The following is a 20,148-nucleotide window of genomic DNA, read 5'->3' as shown; positions in this document are numbered from 1 at the left end:
TCTGAAGGAAAGAGATAACGCTCTACATTCTGTAGTGCTCTATCTCGCTTCCATAACGACCACTAGCTTTTTAGAAGAAGTAATGGTAGGTCCCCAGACGTTTGGAAAATTCTTACGCTTAAAATTCAAGTTGGAATGTCTAAAAGACGCTCTTGTAAAATTAAGTTTTATTTATCTTTCGCATAAAATCTGCTGTGAATTTATTACAGATGTGTAAAATATGTTCTTAGTCGTTGTTTTGATCTGGTGCCAAGAACTTAATTCATTTTTTGGACATATTTTACTTGGACTTGAAATGAGCAAGGTTTTCAGTTTAGTGTTATCTATATGTATATGCGTTATAATCGAAAGTAGAGTTCAGTTGATCGATTTGTTTTTCTTTTAAGAACGGAAAATTACGGTAAAGATACAGAAATGAAACTTCAAAAGAACTCTTCTATAGTAGAAGAAACTTGTCCTACTGAAAAATCTACAGTCCTTAAATTGAAAAGAAAAACGTCTCCTAGTCTAAAGAATTTAATCCATGTGCCGCGAGTTTCACAAAAATTCATAAGAAAAGCATTATCAATCGACAAGAAAAATCCACGTAGACTCATTAAAAGCTTCCGTGGATCACACAAATGCCTGCTCTAAGCGAGGATCTAACATTGAGTGGCAATCTACACTCAACTTAAATATAACTGCAGATATTTCCCAATTATAAATAAACAAATCCCAATAGTTACGACGTCAGTAGCCGTCAAAAATACACGTATATCACGACAGCTTTAACTAAGACCTTTATACAATAGCCGGTTATCACAGCGGTATTCTCCCACAGCGTCGTGTGTACAATGAAACACCTCACCGTTTGACATGCAACGCTGATAGAGCCGTACACTTAACATTTCTTCACAAGAAACGTGTCTGAGAGCCCTTTCATACGCTCCGGATGCCGGTGGCGGGGTTTGACGGTAAACCGGCTGAATGCAAGCCTGAAAGACGGTTTTGTGTCATGTCGGTACGGTGAAGATTAGTCACTAGAATCAATATTTTGCTCGACTTTTCCTATAGGAGTGTGAAGTTTTATGTTATTTTTATTACTACTCGAGTTTTATAAGTAATGCCATGTTTAAATTTTTCAGAGGCAAAACACTGCATTTGAAGTTTTAGACAAAGAAAAACACTCAATACACCTTTGCGTAAGTCCTTCTTTTCTGGTACTGAAAGCACAAGAAGAAATTTGAAATTTGAACGTACACAAACAATGGGTTAAAAACTTTTATCATTCTCCCCTCTTCGCAACCGGACAGCTCTGGCAATCCGGTAACTGGCATTAAAAAAGGTTCTCAACCAAAAAGGCGTGATACAGACTAGAGACTGTCAGGCCGATGTCTAGGACGAGTGATTGGCGGGGCGCACGCAAAGCTTCGTGTGCAAGTATCCTTAATAACCAGCCATAGATTATAGCCCGCGGTCGCAGAATGCACAGATTGTGGCTACGAGATTTATTGCTGTGACTTGTTTGAGCTGTGCCTGTGGTTAATGCGATTGTTGGGATGGGTTTACTTCTCGGTTGGAAATATAGTTTGTAGTGTCAAATTTCCATTATCGTCTATCGATAAATATGATCATACTAGATGTTGCTTGCGGGCCCGCCCGCTAATAATCAAAATGCATCCCACGGGAACTGAAAAAATCTAGATAAAAACTATCCTTTCCGTTAATCAAGGTTATAAACTAAAAATATTATATAATGTTATTGTCATTAGGCCATAGGGAAGACCACTGATAAATATAACATGCACAATATTAGTAAAAGCAAATATCAAATAGTATAAATACCAGAGTCCAAAGCACAATACTTTCAAAAGCTTATCCACTGAATTTTTGGAACCTGAAACAACTCAACCCAGAATGATTCAACGATACTTAAAGGCTAGCCAAACTGCGGCCTGCCTGTATCTATTGTCATCCTCCCCCCGGTTGACCCGTATTTGGTGTTGTTGGAGAGCGTCCAAGCGGCGAAGGCTTTTTAGTTTCCGCACCAATGTACACTTCCTTCAAACTGTAGCCTTTGAGGGTGACAATATTTTTGAACTTTTGTGGATTTTGTATTTTCTGGCGATGGATTTTGTTTTGTTTATAGGGGTGTTCGATTTTTTTGTTGTGTAGTTAGATGTAAATGTGGATTGTTCTGTGATTTTTATTACAGATAAAATCCTGTTTATAATGTAACTAGACAAGATTAAGTTAAAGTATAACACCCGATTTTTTAATGACAGAATAATTTCAAAGGATTCAATCAAAATGAAATCTTTACAAATGAACTTTAACATAGTACACAAATTAATTTTAATTCACAGACCTTTATAAAAACTTTGCCGAAACATCAAAGAACTACCTACCATTCATCACTCAGCCTTTCATTAACACCTCAGTATTGCAATCACACATACAATCAAAATTGTCTTTAAACACTCCACAGACACCACGAAGTTTCTATAAGCTTATGAACAGTGTAGCCAACATAATAAGCTCCGTGTTACTCCACAAAGTTTGTGTAAAGGGTGCAGTGAACATGGATCGGTTCACTGACTCTCGCTGTACCTACCTAGTATACCTAGATAGGTAGGTAATTTGCTACGTTAACGGTAGGTAGGTATAGGCGAGTCCAACGGACTGTGCAGCCAAAATTTGGTGGCTAGTAGATAGTAACAGCGTTTGGGTCAATGGCTTGCTTTAAGTGGTGTTTCTAGGTTACCTAAAGGGAAATATCGAAAATTAGTAATACTCGGTATATGTCCATCTGTTATAAGGCTGTATGTCATGAACCGTGATAGTAATGCAGTTGGATTTTTCACAGATGTATTTCTGATGCCGTTTTATAACACAAATAAGGAAAGAAAACCGGTAAAGTAATGGTTAGTTAGCTCAAAAGTTTAATGGATGGATGGATGTTTTTTCGTCTTAGCCTATTATAATGCGACGAATCTTCGAGACCGTCTGATCTTAATCTGATCTGATCTTAAATCGCCAACCCGCTAGTGAACATGCGCTTTTTTCAATGCTCTTTTCTTAATATATTATGAAAGTAAGTAATTTCCCAGCTATCGGAATATCAAAATTGACTTCTGGTAACTATTAACAAACTCAAAAGTCTTGTTTAATGCTTAGGATATTTTTACTCTTTACAAATTCATTATTTTCCCTCCATTTTCCGCACTCGAAGTATCCCGATCTCTTTGAAGGTTTATTTCAAATTTCTCCGCCTCGCATGCATGTCTTGTCGCATCCATTCGCATTCACACTGTTTGTATGATCATGCATGCATGCACGGAAATGAATACATGTCTGTATAATTTTATATGACGTATAATAGTTTGAAAACATCCGCTATAAAAGTTTCTTTCTGAAGAATACAAAATACAAGATGTGGGAAACCTTTCTTAAGTATTTCTTAGAATATGTTGAAGGTTTTATTAGGTAGTTACTTATAGTTGTACTCCAATACAAGTTAAGTACCTGTAAGTAAAACTTATTACTTTACAGACAGAAAAAACAAAAGAAAGAGTACTAAAATCGAATCATGAGGTATTTATTTGGGCATCCTGGTTTCTTCCAAAATATGAGCAAATCTTACAAAATCTATATAATGTAGATTTTGTCTTTAAAAGTTTCACGATTCAAGCTATGGTTTGTTTATGACTCGAAAATATGTTTAACCTTAAAAATGGAACCGTATTACTAAAGCTTCGTTGCCTGTCTGTCATCAAGCTGTATCTCACGAACTGTGATAGCTGGACAATTAAAACTTTTACAGATCGTGTATTTTGGTTGCTAAACTAAACCAAACCAAAAATAATGACAATAAGAATTAAGGTTCAGCAACTGCTGAAAAGGTGATATAATGAAATAAAAAAAAATATTATTTTCTAAATTGATATTATCAATTTTAGTAGCTTGAAAACCTTTGTCCTCTGTTTTTATAAGTATTTATAACATTCATATTCGTCAAACTACCAACTAACCATGTCATGTTCAACATATTTTGCTACTTACTACACCCGAAACCAATGAACTAAATCAAATAAACTTCGACAGTCGACACCTATTAGCGAGATTGTTAATCAAACAAGTTCCAACAGTTGTGTACCCGAACGTAATCGATATGAACACTTCAAAATCGATTAGCGCTAAATCGAGACGATTAATTGAAAGCCCATCGACCTTCATGGAGTTTTTATCTCGATTTCAAACTGGCGATGATAATATCGTATACAGCCGGCTATAACGAACCTTCGTCGTATAATTTCCTATGGCGGTTGGAACCGGCGAATCGAGATTACGTTACAAATTTCCGAGCCAGCTCCTTCGATATTTCCGTAGCAAATGCAAACAGACTATCGTGTTTTGAATATTAAATTATTTCGATCCTTCATTTCAAAGTTTTGTTGACATTTCCTTGGTTCCACGTAAGTGATTAAAACCTTTTTGCTTGCATTTTAGCTTACGGCCAGTGTTTAAACTTGGTCGATGTCGTTTAAATATTTACCGTGTCTCTAGCAGTAAAGTTCCCTCTCTTGTAAATCGATGGGAGGGACGTTCGCGCCAGTTGTTCCTATTACGTCTTTTTTCGTCTTATTCGTTCTGGAATTAATGAAAAACTGTCCAGCCGCCGGCTACTGTCCTTCACGTTGGCATGTTCTTGTATTTTCGGTAGCATTTGGATTTTGCGCGCCATTTGTAGTCTGTGGCGTTGTTCTTTTTTTTTAAATTGTTGCTGGGGTATTCGGAGACATCGTTAGGTTATGCTCTTTAATGCGTTTACGAATTTTTTGTTCTCCTATTTTATTTAACCAACAGAACTGGTGGACGACGTATTTAAAATTATTTAATATTTTGTTGATTTTAGTTGCGTATTGTATACAACATAACATTTTTGAAAATTGTTTATGAATGAAAGATTTTTGCTAGAATTAATCGATATTTTAATTAAGAAGTAGGAATAACGTAATATAATAACTAATCGTGATTGGTATATTATAGTTTACTTTATTCAATTATAAGGTAAGCTGGCTAACTGCTGGCCTAGACTGTTATACTGATATTTTCTTTAAGCCCTCCATCGCCATGGACTTCAGAACTTTACATGATCTATACTAATATATAAAGCTGAAGAGTTTGTTTGTTTGAACAGGGCAGGTATAAATCATAACTTATATCTTCTACCCACGGTGACGAAGTCGCGGGCAACAGCTAGTACTACATATATGCACAAGTCCAAAAGTAACCTTATTCCTGATAAGAGCACCGTTAAACATTACCACAGATCCGCGAACTCTCTTAAAGCCAATTTCTCAGGCTGCCAGCGCAAATTCAATATGTCGTGTTACAAGTAAAAGGTTTAACTTCCTTTCTCTTATAAGATGAATCTCTCTGTCATAAGCCTGATTTCGTTAGAAATATTTCACTTAAGATGGTTAATTTAGTTTTTTACGATTTTCTTAAATAAGAATTTATTTAATGGTAAGCTCTAAAATCGGGTTTTAGAGTTATTTTTAGGGTGCTTTCTTTAGCTTATTTATACTTTTCGAGTAAGACTCTGTCTTGAGCGTATTTTGATAATGTTAAAAGTAAGGTTTTATGTTAAACCCTGTTTTAATCACAATTGGTTCAGTAAGGGCTACGGTTAAACTATAAAAAAATGGGTGAAAGGTGTTTATTTTGTAAATTTTAGATCCTTTAAGGCTAATTACTAGGTTTATTACACTTAACTTATTATAGATTCATAACCCTTATTATTAGGTATAATTGTTTAATGTTTTTTTTATAATATGTTTTGTTTTAGTTTGGGTTAAGTCCCCGTTACTGATTACACCAGCTATCGCACCCTGCATCCGGCTGATACTATAATATGCGTATTATAAAAATAAAAAAAATATAAATTTAATGGAAGTTTCAATATATAAAAATAACTCTGTTAAGATCTTGTGTTTTAACGGTGAGTTACGTATCACGGGTTCAAACCACGCGAATAATAAGCATTTGTGTGATGGATGAATACTTGTTCTGAATCTTCGTGAAACCCCCGCAACACAAAGATGAAATTACTTAGCGAGGGGGGTCAAAGAATAGATATTCCATAGAAACGTATTCTATACTCATTAGGTTCAAAAGGTAAGCGTATGAAGGGTTGCAACGCATTTTCATATACCGTTTAGTCAGTAAGAGTCTGTCAATAACCATTTCCTCCCCCGAGGGAGTGGGATTCCTCCGCCTTAAAAGAGGGTCAAAATGTACCAAATACCAAAATTAGAATTGTATGTTGTACTACACAATACTACACATTGCCAATTCACAAACCAGCCTTATTTCCTTAAGAATACCAATAACTCCACACTGCACATACAAATCTCTGGTTTTGATGACTTCATACCGTCCTCACACAATCCGCTGCGCTTGGCATGTCTCCCGGGACATTAATCATGGCCGAGCTTGCGGTAGTCACAACAGACAGTTATAACATCTTCATAACACATCACATATTTGTTATGTAAACTGCAAAGACTACCGTTGCTGACGTGAAAGTGAGATGGCGCTCTATATCGTGTTATTTGTTGTCTCGCTTTTGTAACTGAAATATTGTATTTAAAAAAAGTTGTTTACTCCGTCAGACAGATTTTCAAGAAATATTGGATACGTATTTTTATTTTATCTTGTAAATATAAATGAAGAGGGTACAGTGATTTAAAATCTCGTGTGACGTCACTTACCAGTACGCTGTTTACTAGCAAGTGATGTTTGTTGCCCCCGGTACCATACTTAAATGCTTTTTATCTTCCTTACTTTTAAATATTGTTGTGAAATGAAAAAGACCTGCCTATAGGTACAATATTTTTTGGAAATCTGTTTGATGGATTCAACAGATTTACTTATATCATAAGATTTAGTCTTAAAACCCTATTGTACTTTAAGAGAATGTGTTAATAACTATGTTATATTAATAAGGGACAATGAATTTTTGTAGTTACCCATTCGCATTTACTTATCAGTGGCAGAATGTACAGGAAAATGATTGAGGAAAACCCTACTGCATTTGTTTGAATGCATCGTTGCGCTTTAGTCATCATTTAAAAGAATTCTAGAATATTTTTATACGAAAGTTGGTGCTTTTTGCTGTCTTATTACTTGTTGATATCATGATCATCATCATCATCCACAGCCTTTATCCAACTGCTGGGCATAGGCCTCCCCTTTCTCGAGCCAATTTCTACGGTCCTGTGCTAGCCTCATCCAGACTCGACCCGAGACCTTTATTATTTCCCATCTTGCTCCCGGACGACCGACGCTTCTTTTGCCTTGTCTTGGCCACCATTCTGTCACCACCACTAGTTGATATATTCTTTTATTTTTTATGCTTCCTAACTAAAAATAAAGTTATTTATACTGCAATTAAAACCATAATAGAACTATGTAAAAACTTGTTAAGGTGCAGAGATGACCCGCTCACGCTGTACCCTGATTCTTTCCACAAAGCAAAGTAATTAAAAAGTTGAAAGCCACTGGGAAAGCTTTGTAAAGAAATGTCATAGCTATATAAATTAAAAGTTAGTTTCGCCGAGTACTAATTTCCTATAGTAAAATGTTAAAAAGAATAACAAACAGCTTACTTTATTCTATACTAGCTGTTGCCCGCGACTTCGTCCCCGTGGGTAGAAGATATAAGTTATGATTTATACCTGCCCTGTTTTTTTCACATTTTCCATTCTATCTTCGCTCCCATTAGTCGCAGCGTGATGGTTTATAGCCTAAAGCCTTCCTCGATGAATAGTCTATTCAACACAAAAATAATTTTTCAATTTGGACCAGTAGTTCCTGAGATTAGCGCGTTCAAACAAACAAACAAACTATTCAGCTTTATATATTAGTATAGATTTACAATGTTTTAAAATCTACGGCGGAGCGATCTAAACGCTTATTGCGTGGGCGTGTTTCATGTGGCCCAGGACTGAGAATCGCGGAAAGATTTGGGGCAGGCCTTTGCCCAAATGTAGCACACAGTGGGCTAAATGAAAAACATATTAAAAAAACGACTCCCCCTCTAAGGATTTTATTCCGTGCGTCGAGGGGGGTTTGACAAACATACAAATCACATGCACAAAGACACCCAGTCCACCCAATTCCTTCGATAAATACCTATCAAGGCTCGCTACCTATATACACGGTGATTTTTTAGTCGTCTTACAAAAGGAGCCCAGTTCATGTATCCGACGTAAAATACCCCTAGGCGTGATTATTATTTTTTTATCATCAACTAAGATAATAAGTACGAAGAAAAATTAAACAAGAGAAATCTGAAAATACTCTTAAAAATGATAAAAACGCCGCCGCCCGCACCCCTCACCATTGTTACAAGGCTCGGACTGCGCTCGCAACAGAGCTGTGTTTCTAAAAAACTACGAATTGCATCATAATATTGAATAAAAATTGCATTTTAAATGTATTCAAATCTCATAAATACCTATTTTTTTTATCATGAACGTGTTCTAGTCATTGGATACATGAACTGGGCTGCTTTTGTAAGACGACTAAAAAATCACGGTGTATAATTAAATCAATTAAACAAAGATGGTGTTACGTTGCTAAGAACCAATAGATCTTCTTATTAGATTTCTTATCTAGAAGTTTATAAAAAAAGTAATAATTTACAATGTTTCTAGTCTTACAATATATGCTATTGTTAATAATCACCTACATTTGGTAAAAAAGCGGTATTTTAAATAGTCTTCAATGCCAATAAAGTTTAAGCCGCTTTCTGTAAAAGCCGCAGTTTTAAAGTTGTAAGCTGTATGCGTTGACTCTTTGGCCTATTCATTCAACTTTTATATTGGCCTCTGTAACATTGAACTGACGTCGTTCTTTGCCTATTTCATGATGGTGAAGCGAAAAATTTACTGCGTTTTGTAGGATACCCTAAAATTAATTCATCATCAATCAATAATTGCTAAAAAATACTAAATCAACGATATTTATTTTGGCGCCGAGTAATAAATCTCAATTTCGAGTATACTAAAATGTTAACACTTTCAAAGTGTCAAAAAATATATTATCAGCTAAATTAACCGGTATAGAAAGATGATTGTCCTGCAGTAAAGCCTCAATATAAACAAAAACATTATCAAAAACATTACTAAGATTGATTCGAACTGACTTTCAACATATAAATACAAATTGTTTCTTACCGTAAATATATAATTATAACTTCATTACACTTTGACAATAATGATAAATTACACATCCTCAATGAAGCTTTATTTTCAATCTCTTGAAAATAATTTACTTTTAACTTTTTTCTCATTAATAGTTTAACTGAAACTTGTTCCTGATAATTTCCTGTTTGCTTACCGGCTGGAAGTTAAATAATATAAATTGTCAGTCAAAAACTACTTAAGTAAAGTTCAGAGTGCCTTTCACGGCGCGTTAATTACTGTTTTTAATTACTTATCTATAATATGAATATTAATTACTTGATTATAAGTGGGTTTATGATTCTCGCCTTGGTTTCTGCAGTCAGATGGTACTTTTAAGGTATTACGTTGTTTATTTTTCGTTTAATCTTACTGACACTGGTACGATCATAGTTATATTTGCTCTCTGCACTCGTTTGAGTATAATTTCGCGATCCCCATATTCAAGCCGAAGCGAAGATGGAAACTTTAGCCGTATTATCGACAGTAAATAGGCCGTGATATAAAAACGTGCAAAAATAGAAGTTAAAATACTAATTCCACGGTAGCCCGGTAAAGTTATGTAAATTAAGAGTAAAGTGATAGTTAATTTGGTACGACCATAGGACTTCCAAGTCGAAGGTCGTTTCAAATGTTATCATCACTTGCAAAAACATTAATAGAAAACGTGATACCATCACACCTGAAATTTTATTAAGAGCATGTTTAAATGCACTATACGAAAGAAGATAATTATAATTAATTGTATCATGTTTATAAACCAATTGTTGTTTTTACCAGACTGTATTAATTATTTTGCTGGATACATAGTTGCCTGCTCCCTGGTATGGCATTGGACTTATGATAATTGACGCCTTAATTCTCTATGTTCCAAATTGTCTTTCCTTCAATAGTTTTCAAAACAAATATGATTTATATCACAAATCATCTTCAAATACTTTTTAATTCAAACATGTTTATTTATCACTAACTCCACCTCAAGACACTGTACTTGAACCACAGTTAAACAAACAGTAATGGGACATCGCTTTAACTGTCAAACGCACAATGGACGGTTTTTGTCAACTTTAACCGTTGTTATTGTCAAACGTGTTAAATGTTTACACAACTCTTTCAAGAGTTTTGTTAACCGATGCAGTGTTTGGTTTGCGTTAACGGATTTTATTTCTACTATCATATGATTATTATACGTATGTATATTTATGTCATTCGCAGTTGAGTCTAGCTGAAAACGTTTACCTTTTTTAATTTTTATGTAAGTTGTTAACGCTGCAAGGTTTGCAGCATAATTATACAAACAAACATACACACATACACGGAGAATACATACCACTCCTCATAGCGCAATTGACACGAAACGGATTAGTTTATCGTCAACAGCGTAGCACCTGCTACGTCGTAGCACACAACTAATATTATAAATGTAACTCTATCTGTCTGTTATCGTTCTCAGCTAACCGCTTAAAACGATGCCTTGATGATATTTGATACGGGGACCGATCAATTAAATAGTACCAGTAACAGACCATCCCACCAGTCTTATAAATTATTATATGAAGAACGAATCGTTTACTACGCTTAGATTTAATTTTTAATTTCTGGCGGCTATGCAAAATACGTTTTTTGTGAAAATTGTAACTGACTATTACGGTTCATGAGGTGCATCTTGGTGACGAACGGACAGACAGACCGCGGAGCCTAAGTAATAGGGTTCCACTCCTATCCTTGGAGAACCGACCTGAAAATACACAAACAATAGACACCAATAACTCAAGAACTATACTGAAAACAGTAATGAACCAACAATCATTACAGCATCTTCAAAATGCACGAAGATTTTATGCAAAATCCCAGCCGAGTGGAAGCGGGTAAATTGGCCACTCCACCATCGCGAGTGGCAGTGCCAGCTATCAGACATCCCACTTGCAGGAACGATGCAGGCGTGGGAAAGGGACGGCGTGGTACGCGGTATAGAGCGGCATCTCCCTTCCACGATTGAAGCCATCTCTCTTCTGGTAGTGGTGGACTCTCTGAGCATATCTCGTCTCCTTGAGGCAGTACTTGCGTAGAGTGCCCACTGGACCGACTTTTTAGTAGAAACTTAAAACTGTTTGTAAGTTCTTTTGAGTATTTTTAATTATTAATTGTTTAGTTTGGGGGAAAGTTAGTTTTGGGAGAAGGAAGTTAGTATATATTTAACGAATAATGGCTGTACAGATTGAGCTTTCGTTTTTATTTATCTATCTGTATTTATTTAAATAATTTCACCAGTTGAAGAAGCCTATGTTTAGCAGAGGTCTGAAACGAATGATGATATTTATGTGGAAAATTAGTATGTAGGTAAATAATATTGCTTAAACGCAAATACCGTGAGAAAATTATAAAAGTAGATTAGTAGTAAGTAGGTAACTTACAAATAATTCTTAAAACTATAAACTATTTTTTAATAACTCTACCAAACCTCAACTTAATCGTTAAACCTTCAACAAATCGCTATTTAAAAAAAACTGACCATCGACAACCAACAAACATTTACCCGAGATTCACGTTAATAAATCCCTTTAAATCTTAATTAATCCCGTGAAGCGAAGCCTTTGTTAACCATTGTGGATGAATGGAAGTTAAATCCCTATATATATCATTCTGTGCCTGTACTGTTCACTCTCAAAGTCGGACTGTTGGCGCTGTGGAAGGGAGATATAGCTATACACTGTGTATAGCGACGTCTCGCTCGCACACCCAACTCGTGCTATGTATGAAGGTTGGTACGTGCTTTCCGAGCGAGGGAATTACCACGCGTTTGTTTGCTCTTTTTATTAAACGCATTTGATATCATTTGCTTTGGTTAATGGTTTCAGAATGTTGCGTCCAAACTTTTGAAAATATACGAGTATACGTAGTAGTACATCAAGTATACTTTTATGAAAGTAATACTATAAATCAATCAAGCAATCCTTTTTGAAAGTAAAAGAAAAAACAGACAAGCAACGTTTTGCCCAGAAACGGCGAAACCGTTACTGCATGCTGTCACTTATTTTATAATGTAATACAAATCTATACTAATATATAAAGCTGAAGAGTATGTTCGTTTGTTTGTTTGAACGCGCTAATCTCAGGAACTACTGGCCCAAATTGAAAAATTCTTTTTGTGTTGAATAGACCATTAATCGAGAAAGGCTTTAGGCTATAAACCATCACTCTGTGACTAATAGGAGCGAAGGTACAATGGAAAATGTGAAAAAAAAACAAGGCAGGTATAAATCATAACTTAACCCACGGGGACGAAGTCGCGGGCAACAGCTAGTTACATATGTATATACAATTTATACAATACCCTACATAATGTATGATTTGATGTCAAAGCGTAATAAGACAGTGTTTACCAGTCAGCCATCTTTGATTCATGTTGTATTATTGTCCCTAGTGTAATGTTGCTAATTGACATATTCATAAGCTGAAAGCACAGGTTAAGTGCGACACTGAAGGTTTCATACAAATAAGCTAAAGAAAACCCTTAAATTTATTGGTCGGCTATCAAGAAATTCATGATCCTCGGTCTTTGTTTTTATTTATTATAGCGGAAAAAGTAATACATCACGTATGAAAACAACTAGCTAGCTATCACGGTTCATGAGCTACAGCATGGTGACGGATAGACAGCGGATCCTAAGTAATAGCGTTCCGTTGCAACCCTTTAGGTACAGAATTTAAAAAAAGGAAATTATGATCCATAAAACGCAAAGTTTATACTTATTGCCAACACTTACATTGTAAAATTGACTGCTATATTGACAACTTACATCAAAATGTAATCTTACTATAATTACAAGAAGCTCAATAACTTACAACACTCATAACTGTCATTTTCTTCATAAACAAGAAAAAAAACGTCGATTTGGAAACAAAAAGGTTATATTGCAATAATAATAAGTGTGTTTAAGTTCATGTGAAGTTATGTTCATTATTTTCATCATTATTACACACCTCATCAAAAGAGAATTGAATCTGTGAAGGTTTTCGAAAATATTCTTTAAGTGTTTATAAGAAACTATAATCGATAATAAAAACAAATAATAATATAAGGAAATTACATAAATTGTCATTATTCACCGATTTTATTGGATCCGCAGGTTGAGTGACTTGGAAAAAAAATGACGTGTGACCATTTAGTAGGTAACTTGAATTGACCGTCTTCAAATAAAGTCTATCGGTCTGAAACTTATTATTCGGCCTTTTTACAAACAAATAACATTTGGTTGAGGGCCCAAAACTGGTCGGATTATTCCGATGAACACGCCTTAATAAATTATTATTACATAAATAATTATAAATCAGCCTCACCAAAGTTATAATAATAACTATAACCTGCTTTGTACACTGTCAGTGACTTTTTATCTTAGTATAGGCTAATATGAATTAATTCATTACAGACCTAGACTTAGACACAGTAGAAGTATATTTACGGTGACGCAAATCTCGTCCAAGAAGTTATGAAATTACATCGGCATCGTTACAATAATAAAAAGTATTAGTATATTTTTAGAGCGCCAAAACCGACACAATCTACTAGCATTTCAAATTTAGTTGCAGACCACAAAAAGCTACAAAATTTTACTGTAAAGAAAGTAGTAAATACGGTCTATATCTATACAGTACGTACGAAGTTGACTTGGCGACGTAAAAAATGGAAAACAAACAACCTTTGGAAGGAGAATATTCTAGAAAGGCAGCACTTATGACGATGGATGGCCGCTACCTCGTTACGGGAGAACGTGGAGAAATTGTACAAGTTTGTTCTACAAAAATATAAGAGACCCAGACGGTTTTTCTGAAGCAAGTAATATTGTGGAGAGACCACGCTATATATGCCGTACGCCTGCCGTATTCCGTATAGCAATGATAAAGCGCAAGTTGACGAAAGTTGTTTATTCAGTCTAAAGGTTTTACTCGAAAGCTAAATACTAGATACATACTTATTTGTAACCCAACCGATAAGTTTCTATTTAGACTATTTGTATAGAGCTGTCATTAATCGCGAGTCTTACTCCAACTTTATTTTTTGTCTTACCTTTTGTTACATAATAAAACTCAGCTGCACAAAAGCCATTTGTGAAGCAGTGGAATAGGTATTGAGCATTGGACATCACGCTGGCTGCGAAATTTTCCGTTACCAACTGTCCAATGAATCAAAGCTTAAATCATAGAATCTTTAAACAATTAACTCACTGGTTCTTGTCTACACTGGAATATGGTATGCAGTTAAATGTCTTTAAATAAAACGTCATTTACTACACTCGATTTTTCTAAAGAAAGAGAAAATTACAGATACGTATGTTGAAAAGGGATGTCACGTGCAGGCATCCATTCATAGTTTTCGCTTTTCACCCGGGAATCGTTGCATTCATGTCAGTTTGAGTACGCTTTGAAGGGTTTCAGAAAAGTTTTTCAATATCAGTCGTATGTGAAGAAAGGTGAAGTACTTTTCAGTGAGTCAAAATATATGGTTACACTTGAATTTTTTCGTACAGTATTTTTTTGAAAGTAGGACATTTGATCATACATAGTTATTCACTGATATCAATAGAAAAACTGTTTTTTTTTAAATGTAAATCTATACTAATATATAAAGCTGAAGAGTTTCTTTGTTTGTTTGTTTGAACGCGCTAATCTCAGGAACTATTGGTTCAAATCGAAAAATTCTTTTTGTGTTCAATAGATCATTCATCGAGGAAGGTTTTAGGCTGTAAACCATCACGCTGCGACTAATACTAGCGAAGATACAGTGGAAAATGTGGAAAAAAACAGGGTAGATATAAATCATAACTTATATCTTCTAACCACGGGGACGAAGTCGCGGGCAACAGCTAGTTAATAATAAACTCCTTTTTTGCCTATCAATAATGAGTATCTGAACTTGTTAGAAATTTCTCTAAAAAAAACATTTAGTCTAGTATCGAATCTTTTATTTCAATTGCAAACAATTATTATTGCATTTTATGACTATGGAACAACATTTGGTTATGTTTTTCGCATCACGAGAACCAAAACATACGCTTCACGGACCATATTTATTAAAGGCAAAGATTGCATTTATGATAGTTCGTTACTTTGATACATTGTAATCTCTCCAATCAATCAAATGACATTGGCAGTGCAATCGTTAAAAAACCGCTCTACACTATTTAAACTATTAAAACGGTCCACAAAAGCCCGCTCTCCTCTTATCCAGTTACTGGTTATGTTCCACTCTGTTTACGTTCCCCCGTTTCAGTTAATGATGTTCGTTTTGACATGGCTTCCCTTTTGTGATCCGAGCTCCCTTTGTTAACGTGGTGACGGCAAATGCGTGTGAACCGCGGAGCTTTTACACACGTTTTCATGAATAAACAGACCTTCTATACATTTGTGTTGATGATTTTGGGAAAGTTGGTTTCTTAGGTTTACGCGAATGTTAGACATTGAAATGAAACTACTTTTACGGATTTTATCGCGGTTTAATTTTAGATTTTAGTTCCCGACGTTTCGAAACCTTTGCGGGTATCATGGTCACGGGCAGACTGAGATGGCGTTCGTCTTGATAGAAGATGTTGCTCGTTCTACCTTCATATTTTAATTCTGATTGGAAAGTTTTTTGGATTGGGGATTTTCCATAGAATAAATAAACAGATATTCGAAGCCAATGTAATCGACATTCAAGGTAGGAGATCAAGTTGAATGTAAGAAAGACAAATTCATGAAGTGTGCCATAGAGACAGATGTAGCCTGCAGTAAAATTTTAAAATAACAGGAGTCAGAACATACTCTTGTGGACACAATTGCGAATCTAGCTTAATGTTAACAATATTAATTGACAGCAATGGTTATGCAAACTTAGCTGACATTTATTTTTAAAAGATATATAAATTACATTGCTATGTTCGAGTAAAGATAGAGACACAGCTATACAAACAAATATAACCATCTCTTTTTAACGCAACGGCTTTAAGAAAAAATATTTTTTGTTTTGACTGTTTAATCGTCCTGTTTGGGCCTATGTAAATTGAAGTAGGTTATAACAAGCCGTTTGTTTTCGATTTGAATATTCCGAATGTTTTAATTGGGAGACCGAGCATAATGATTGGAAATCAAATTTCAATTGTTTGTTTGTAAAGGTATTCTTTATGAATGTTTTGTTTTCTTTTTTGTATTGTTTTAATTATGGATAGGCATTGTCCTGTGTCTGTTTACTATTGCTGTTTTAAATTTAAAATATATATGTAAACATTGCGTAACCTTCTTTTGCAGAAGTATCAATCTCAGGTTTATTTTTATTAAGACTTTTATACAAATGATTTTCTCGTATCTGTCAATCTTTTTCTTCTTGTCATTTCGATGATTCTTATATGTAAAAAATCAACGTATTGTAATTTATTCAAAATTTTGTAATAAATCTAAACTTTTTTATAATTATAAGCTCATGTTGTCCCACTATTGGACAAAAGCCTTTTCTCTCCACTCTTCACTGTTCTCTAGTGCAAACTAAAAAACAAACCTATTTTTTATTTTCCAGGTAAGCACCGTACAGTAGTTAGGCGTATGGCATGCTAAGTAAGCGAGTGAGGTTCTCTCTCAAATGGTAAGATGAACACGATGTTATACTTGTGTCGTCCACGGTGGAGGTTCAATGTTTATAGTAACAAGAAAACAGATCATATTCAATTTCTAAAATACACCACAATTACAGCAAAGTTACTTTAATTGCTTAGTCAAATGACATTTAGCATTCTTACTAATTTGAACGGAAAGTGGTTAGGTATATACAATCACGCTGAAAAGCTAGTTTTCAGTATAAGACGTAAGAGAGAAGTAAATCGTAGTAATGCGAATTATTTCAATCGATTAGAATATTACACAAATTATGAAACAAAAGACAAATACACATTATACATACATATTAAAAGCAAACAGCAATAATTTCTTCCTTCTATTTGTTAATATAAACCCTGCAGGGCGCTTAACTAGCAAACAAAAGCATGATCGGTCCAGCCATTTAGGAGTTCAGCGACACACGTACCTACAGCTAAATTAATTATCTTATTATAAACATATTAGTGGAAAATCAATAAGCTTATCAAAATAATTGATTACCTATAACTAAATGGATAAATTACGACAAGGGTGTGTTTCCATTAAGCTTGCTCTCAGTGTTAAAACATGGTTTTACTGACACTAAATAATGTACCTCCTCTTATGGGCCAATTGTGTGATACCTAATGTCTATATTTTACCTTTATCTAGACATTTTATATGCTAAATTTATGTCAACCGGCCGTATTAGGAATATAACGCTAATGTTTTGGTTATAGAACTGAAAAGTAATAAATAGGGCAGTCGTATTGCATTTGTTGCCTAGTTAGTCACACCATTTGGTATAATTGTCTTCTTTCCAATTTTTATTAATCTAGCCTTCTTTGACGAATCACACTTTTATTAACCATCCTCATCATCATTGGCCTAGCCTTTTCCCAACTATGTTGGGGTCGGCTACCAGTCCAACCGGTTTCGGCGACTGCCTATCTGACCTCCTCAACCCAGTTACCTAGGCAACACGATACCCCTTGGTTAGACTAGCTGTCAGACTTTTTCAAGCTTCTGACTACCTGTAACGACTGTCAAAGATGTAGGAATAACAGCCGGGACCCACAATTTAACGTGCCTTCCGAAACACGGAGGAACTCGTTATGACAAAGATGGTCACCCATCTACGGACCAACCGCGTCAAGCATAGCTTAACCTGTGATCGAATCACTTATGCGGTTATAGCTTAGCCTCCACTTATTAACCATCTTTTATTAACCATCCTACTAATATTATAAACGTGAAAGTTTGTAAGTATGAATGGATGTTTGTTACACTTTTACTCAAAAACCACTGAACGGATTCGGACGCAATTTGCCTCACATATAGGCTAGATAGATCGCCTCTACACTTTACCTGGTCTATGTTTTCTGCATTAACCTTTGGTAAACATGTTTCGCTGCAATGTTTGGTAGACATAGTGATTAACTCCAATCAACCAGCGCTGCAAGGGAATTTGAACTCTATTGCTTAGTAATGAGGCTTTTTAATTAATTCCCTTTGATAAACAGTTTTCACCCTTAGCTGTGATGGATAGTATTCAATGTTGCGTGTTTGACTGTATTTTAGAAACACGCTTTACTTATTAGTAGACTAATGAATTTCTGTAATTTTGATAGGAATTACAGTTTGCAGTAATTTCGTTTATGGTTGTACCAATTTTAAAGGTTGATTGTGGAAGGGTATAAATTAAAAGTGAAATTTATTGTAAAAAGCTTTTGAATTGACTAATAATATGTAACGCATTCCTTGCATATTAATTATTTAATTTTAGGTGCCTTCTATAATTCGTTTTTATGTTAGTATTTATAGGTAGGTATACCTTATGCGACAGATTTTGTCTTGTTGATAAGAACCATTTTTTTATTGACATTATTTTAGTTGTTAATGTTAATAATAAATGATTTCATATTTCAATATTACCCAGAAGCATCCCGTTTAACCCTCCTTATTCTATAAGGACTGTAGCAAAAGATTACAAAACAAATTTAATTTGAACGAAACATATGTACATACTCAACTTGTTAAACGTCTCCATATTCTAAACAAAATTTACATCACAGACAACATAAACTTTTGACAACCCTAAAATAATTACACACACTGCCATTTAAAATTCAACTCTGTTACAAAACAATAAAACTTAATTTTCCCTAACAAAAATATTTAACGTGCAAACAAAACAATTTCGACTTTAACTGCTTGAAATTAAAATGTATTTTACTTTAACAAGTTGTTTCGAATGAAATATATACAGGATGACGTGTCAAACTTCTGTTTTACGTCATAATCTTGTTTGTTAAACTTGAATGTGGAATTGAAAGCTTTCATGGCTTAATAAAGGATTATGACGGAGAAAAGGAGATTTCCTATAGTTTTCCATGTAGTTACGTGACTTCTGAAACGATTATGTTCTTGTGAATATGACGTTATACGGGAATTTGTTATCGTCTTGTACATTACCCCTCCTTTAGTGAAATTAGTATTTATGTTTTTGTAAAATGTGATAATTAAAGGTCCTCGCGCTAAACCCGCTGTGCGTATCGTAGGTATCGCGGATTCTAAAGGGGCTAGGACAAGCATGGAATAGAATTATTGGTCCGAGTCTGGGTGTCTACTGCATGTGAATTGAATGCCTCATTATGGAAGAGGTTTTTATATAAAAAAATGCCGCATAATTAAAAACTACGTCAAATAGCAGGTTATTAAAAATAACATGAACACTACAAATTTAATTTGATAATAGATATTTTAGCACAAATAGAAACTCAAACATAAAAATAATCATAGAATTATACGTTCAACAAACCCGTCAACATAATTTAAAAACGCAAATTATGAAGTGGTACAAGTACATGAGAATAATAAGTCATTATTTGTTAAATGATTATAATTCATAGTTTTTATTGATGGCAATAGAATTATAATGGAGTTAAATCCCACGCCTCGTCGTGACGCAAACAGCCGACTATTCTGCAAAAGAATTGTTTTCAAAACATTTTATTTAGTTTGTGAGCAGTTTACCCATAAAGGTTGATAAGAAAAGTCAAGTTATTATCTTTCTAGTAGTCTAATTAGTACGATTATCTTTATGTTACTAGAAAAGACATGTCCTAATTCCGACAACAACATTTTATCAACGGATGAACTCGATAAATCGATTTTAAAATCACGTTTGGTGAAATTCTAGTGCAATAACAAACATGCTAAACATATTCTAATATATAAATATAGAAAACGTTGCGTTGCTAACTATATATTTATAACTATCCTAACCTCACACACTTCTTTTGTACTCGGC

The 20,148-nt window shown here is 34.6% G+C and overlaps 1 protein-coding gene across 4 annotated transcripts in view; it reads left to right on the top strand.

The window, feature by feature from the left end:
• Nucleotides 1-20,148, top strand: part of LOC113494203 (focal adhesion kinase 1) — a 159,480-nt gene that overhangs the window by 54,890 nt on the left and 84,442 nt on the right. For 2 of the 4 annotated variants that reach the window (XM_026872421.1, XM_026872422.1), the window contains one exon: nt 16,780-16,845. The exons of the other annotated variants lie outside the window; for them this stretch is intronic. In XM_026872421.1, the coding sequence (XP_026728222.1) occupies nt 16,811-16,845 (35 nt within the window). In that variant the 5' untranslated portion in view covers nt 16,780-16,810. The remainder of the gene's footprint in view (nt 1-16,779; nt 16,846-20,148) is intronic. 4 annotated transcript variants of the gene reach the window in all.

Source organism: Trichoplusia ni, chromosome 5, assembly GCF_003590095.1.
Source record: "Trichoplusia ni isolate ovarian cell line Hi5 chromosome 5, tn1, whole genome shotgun sequence".
Lineage (NCBI taxonomy): Eukaryota > Metazoa > Arthropoda > Insecta > Lepidoptera > Noctuidae > Trichoplusia > Trichoplusia ni.
The sequence above is the reverse complement of the archived record's forward strand: the minus strand, read 5'-3'. Positions and strand labels throughout refer to the sequence as shown.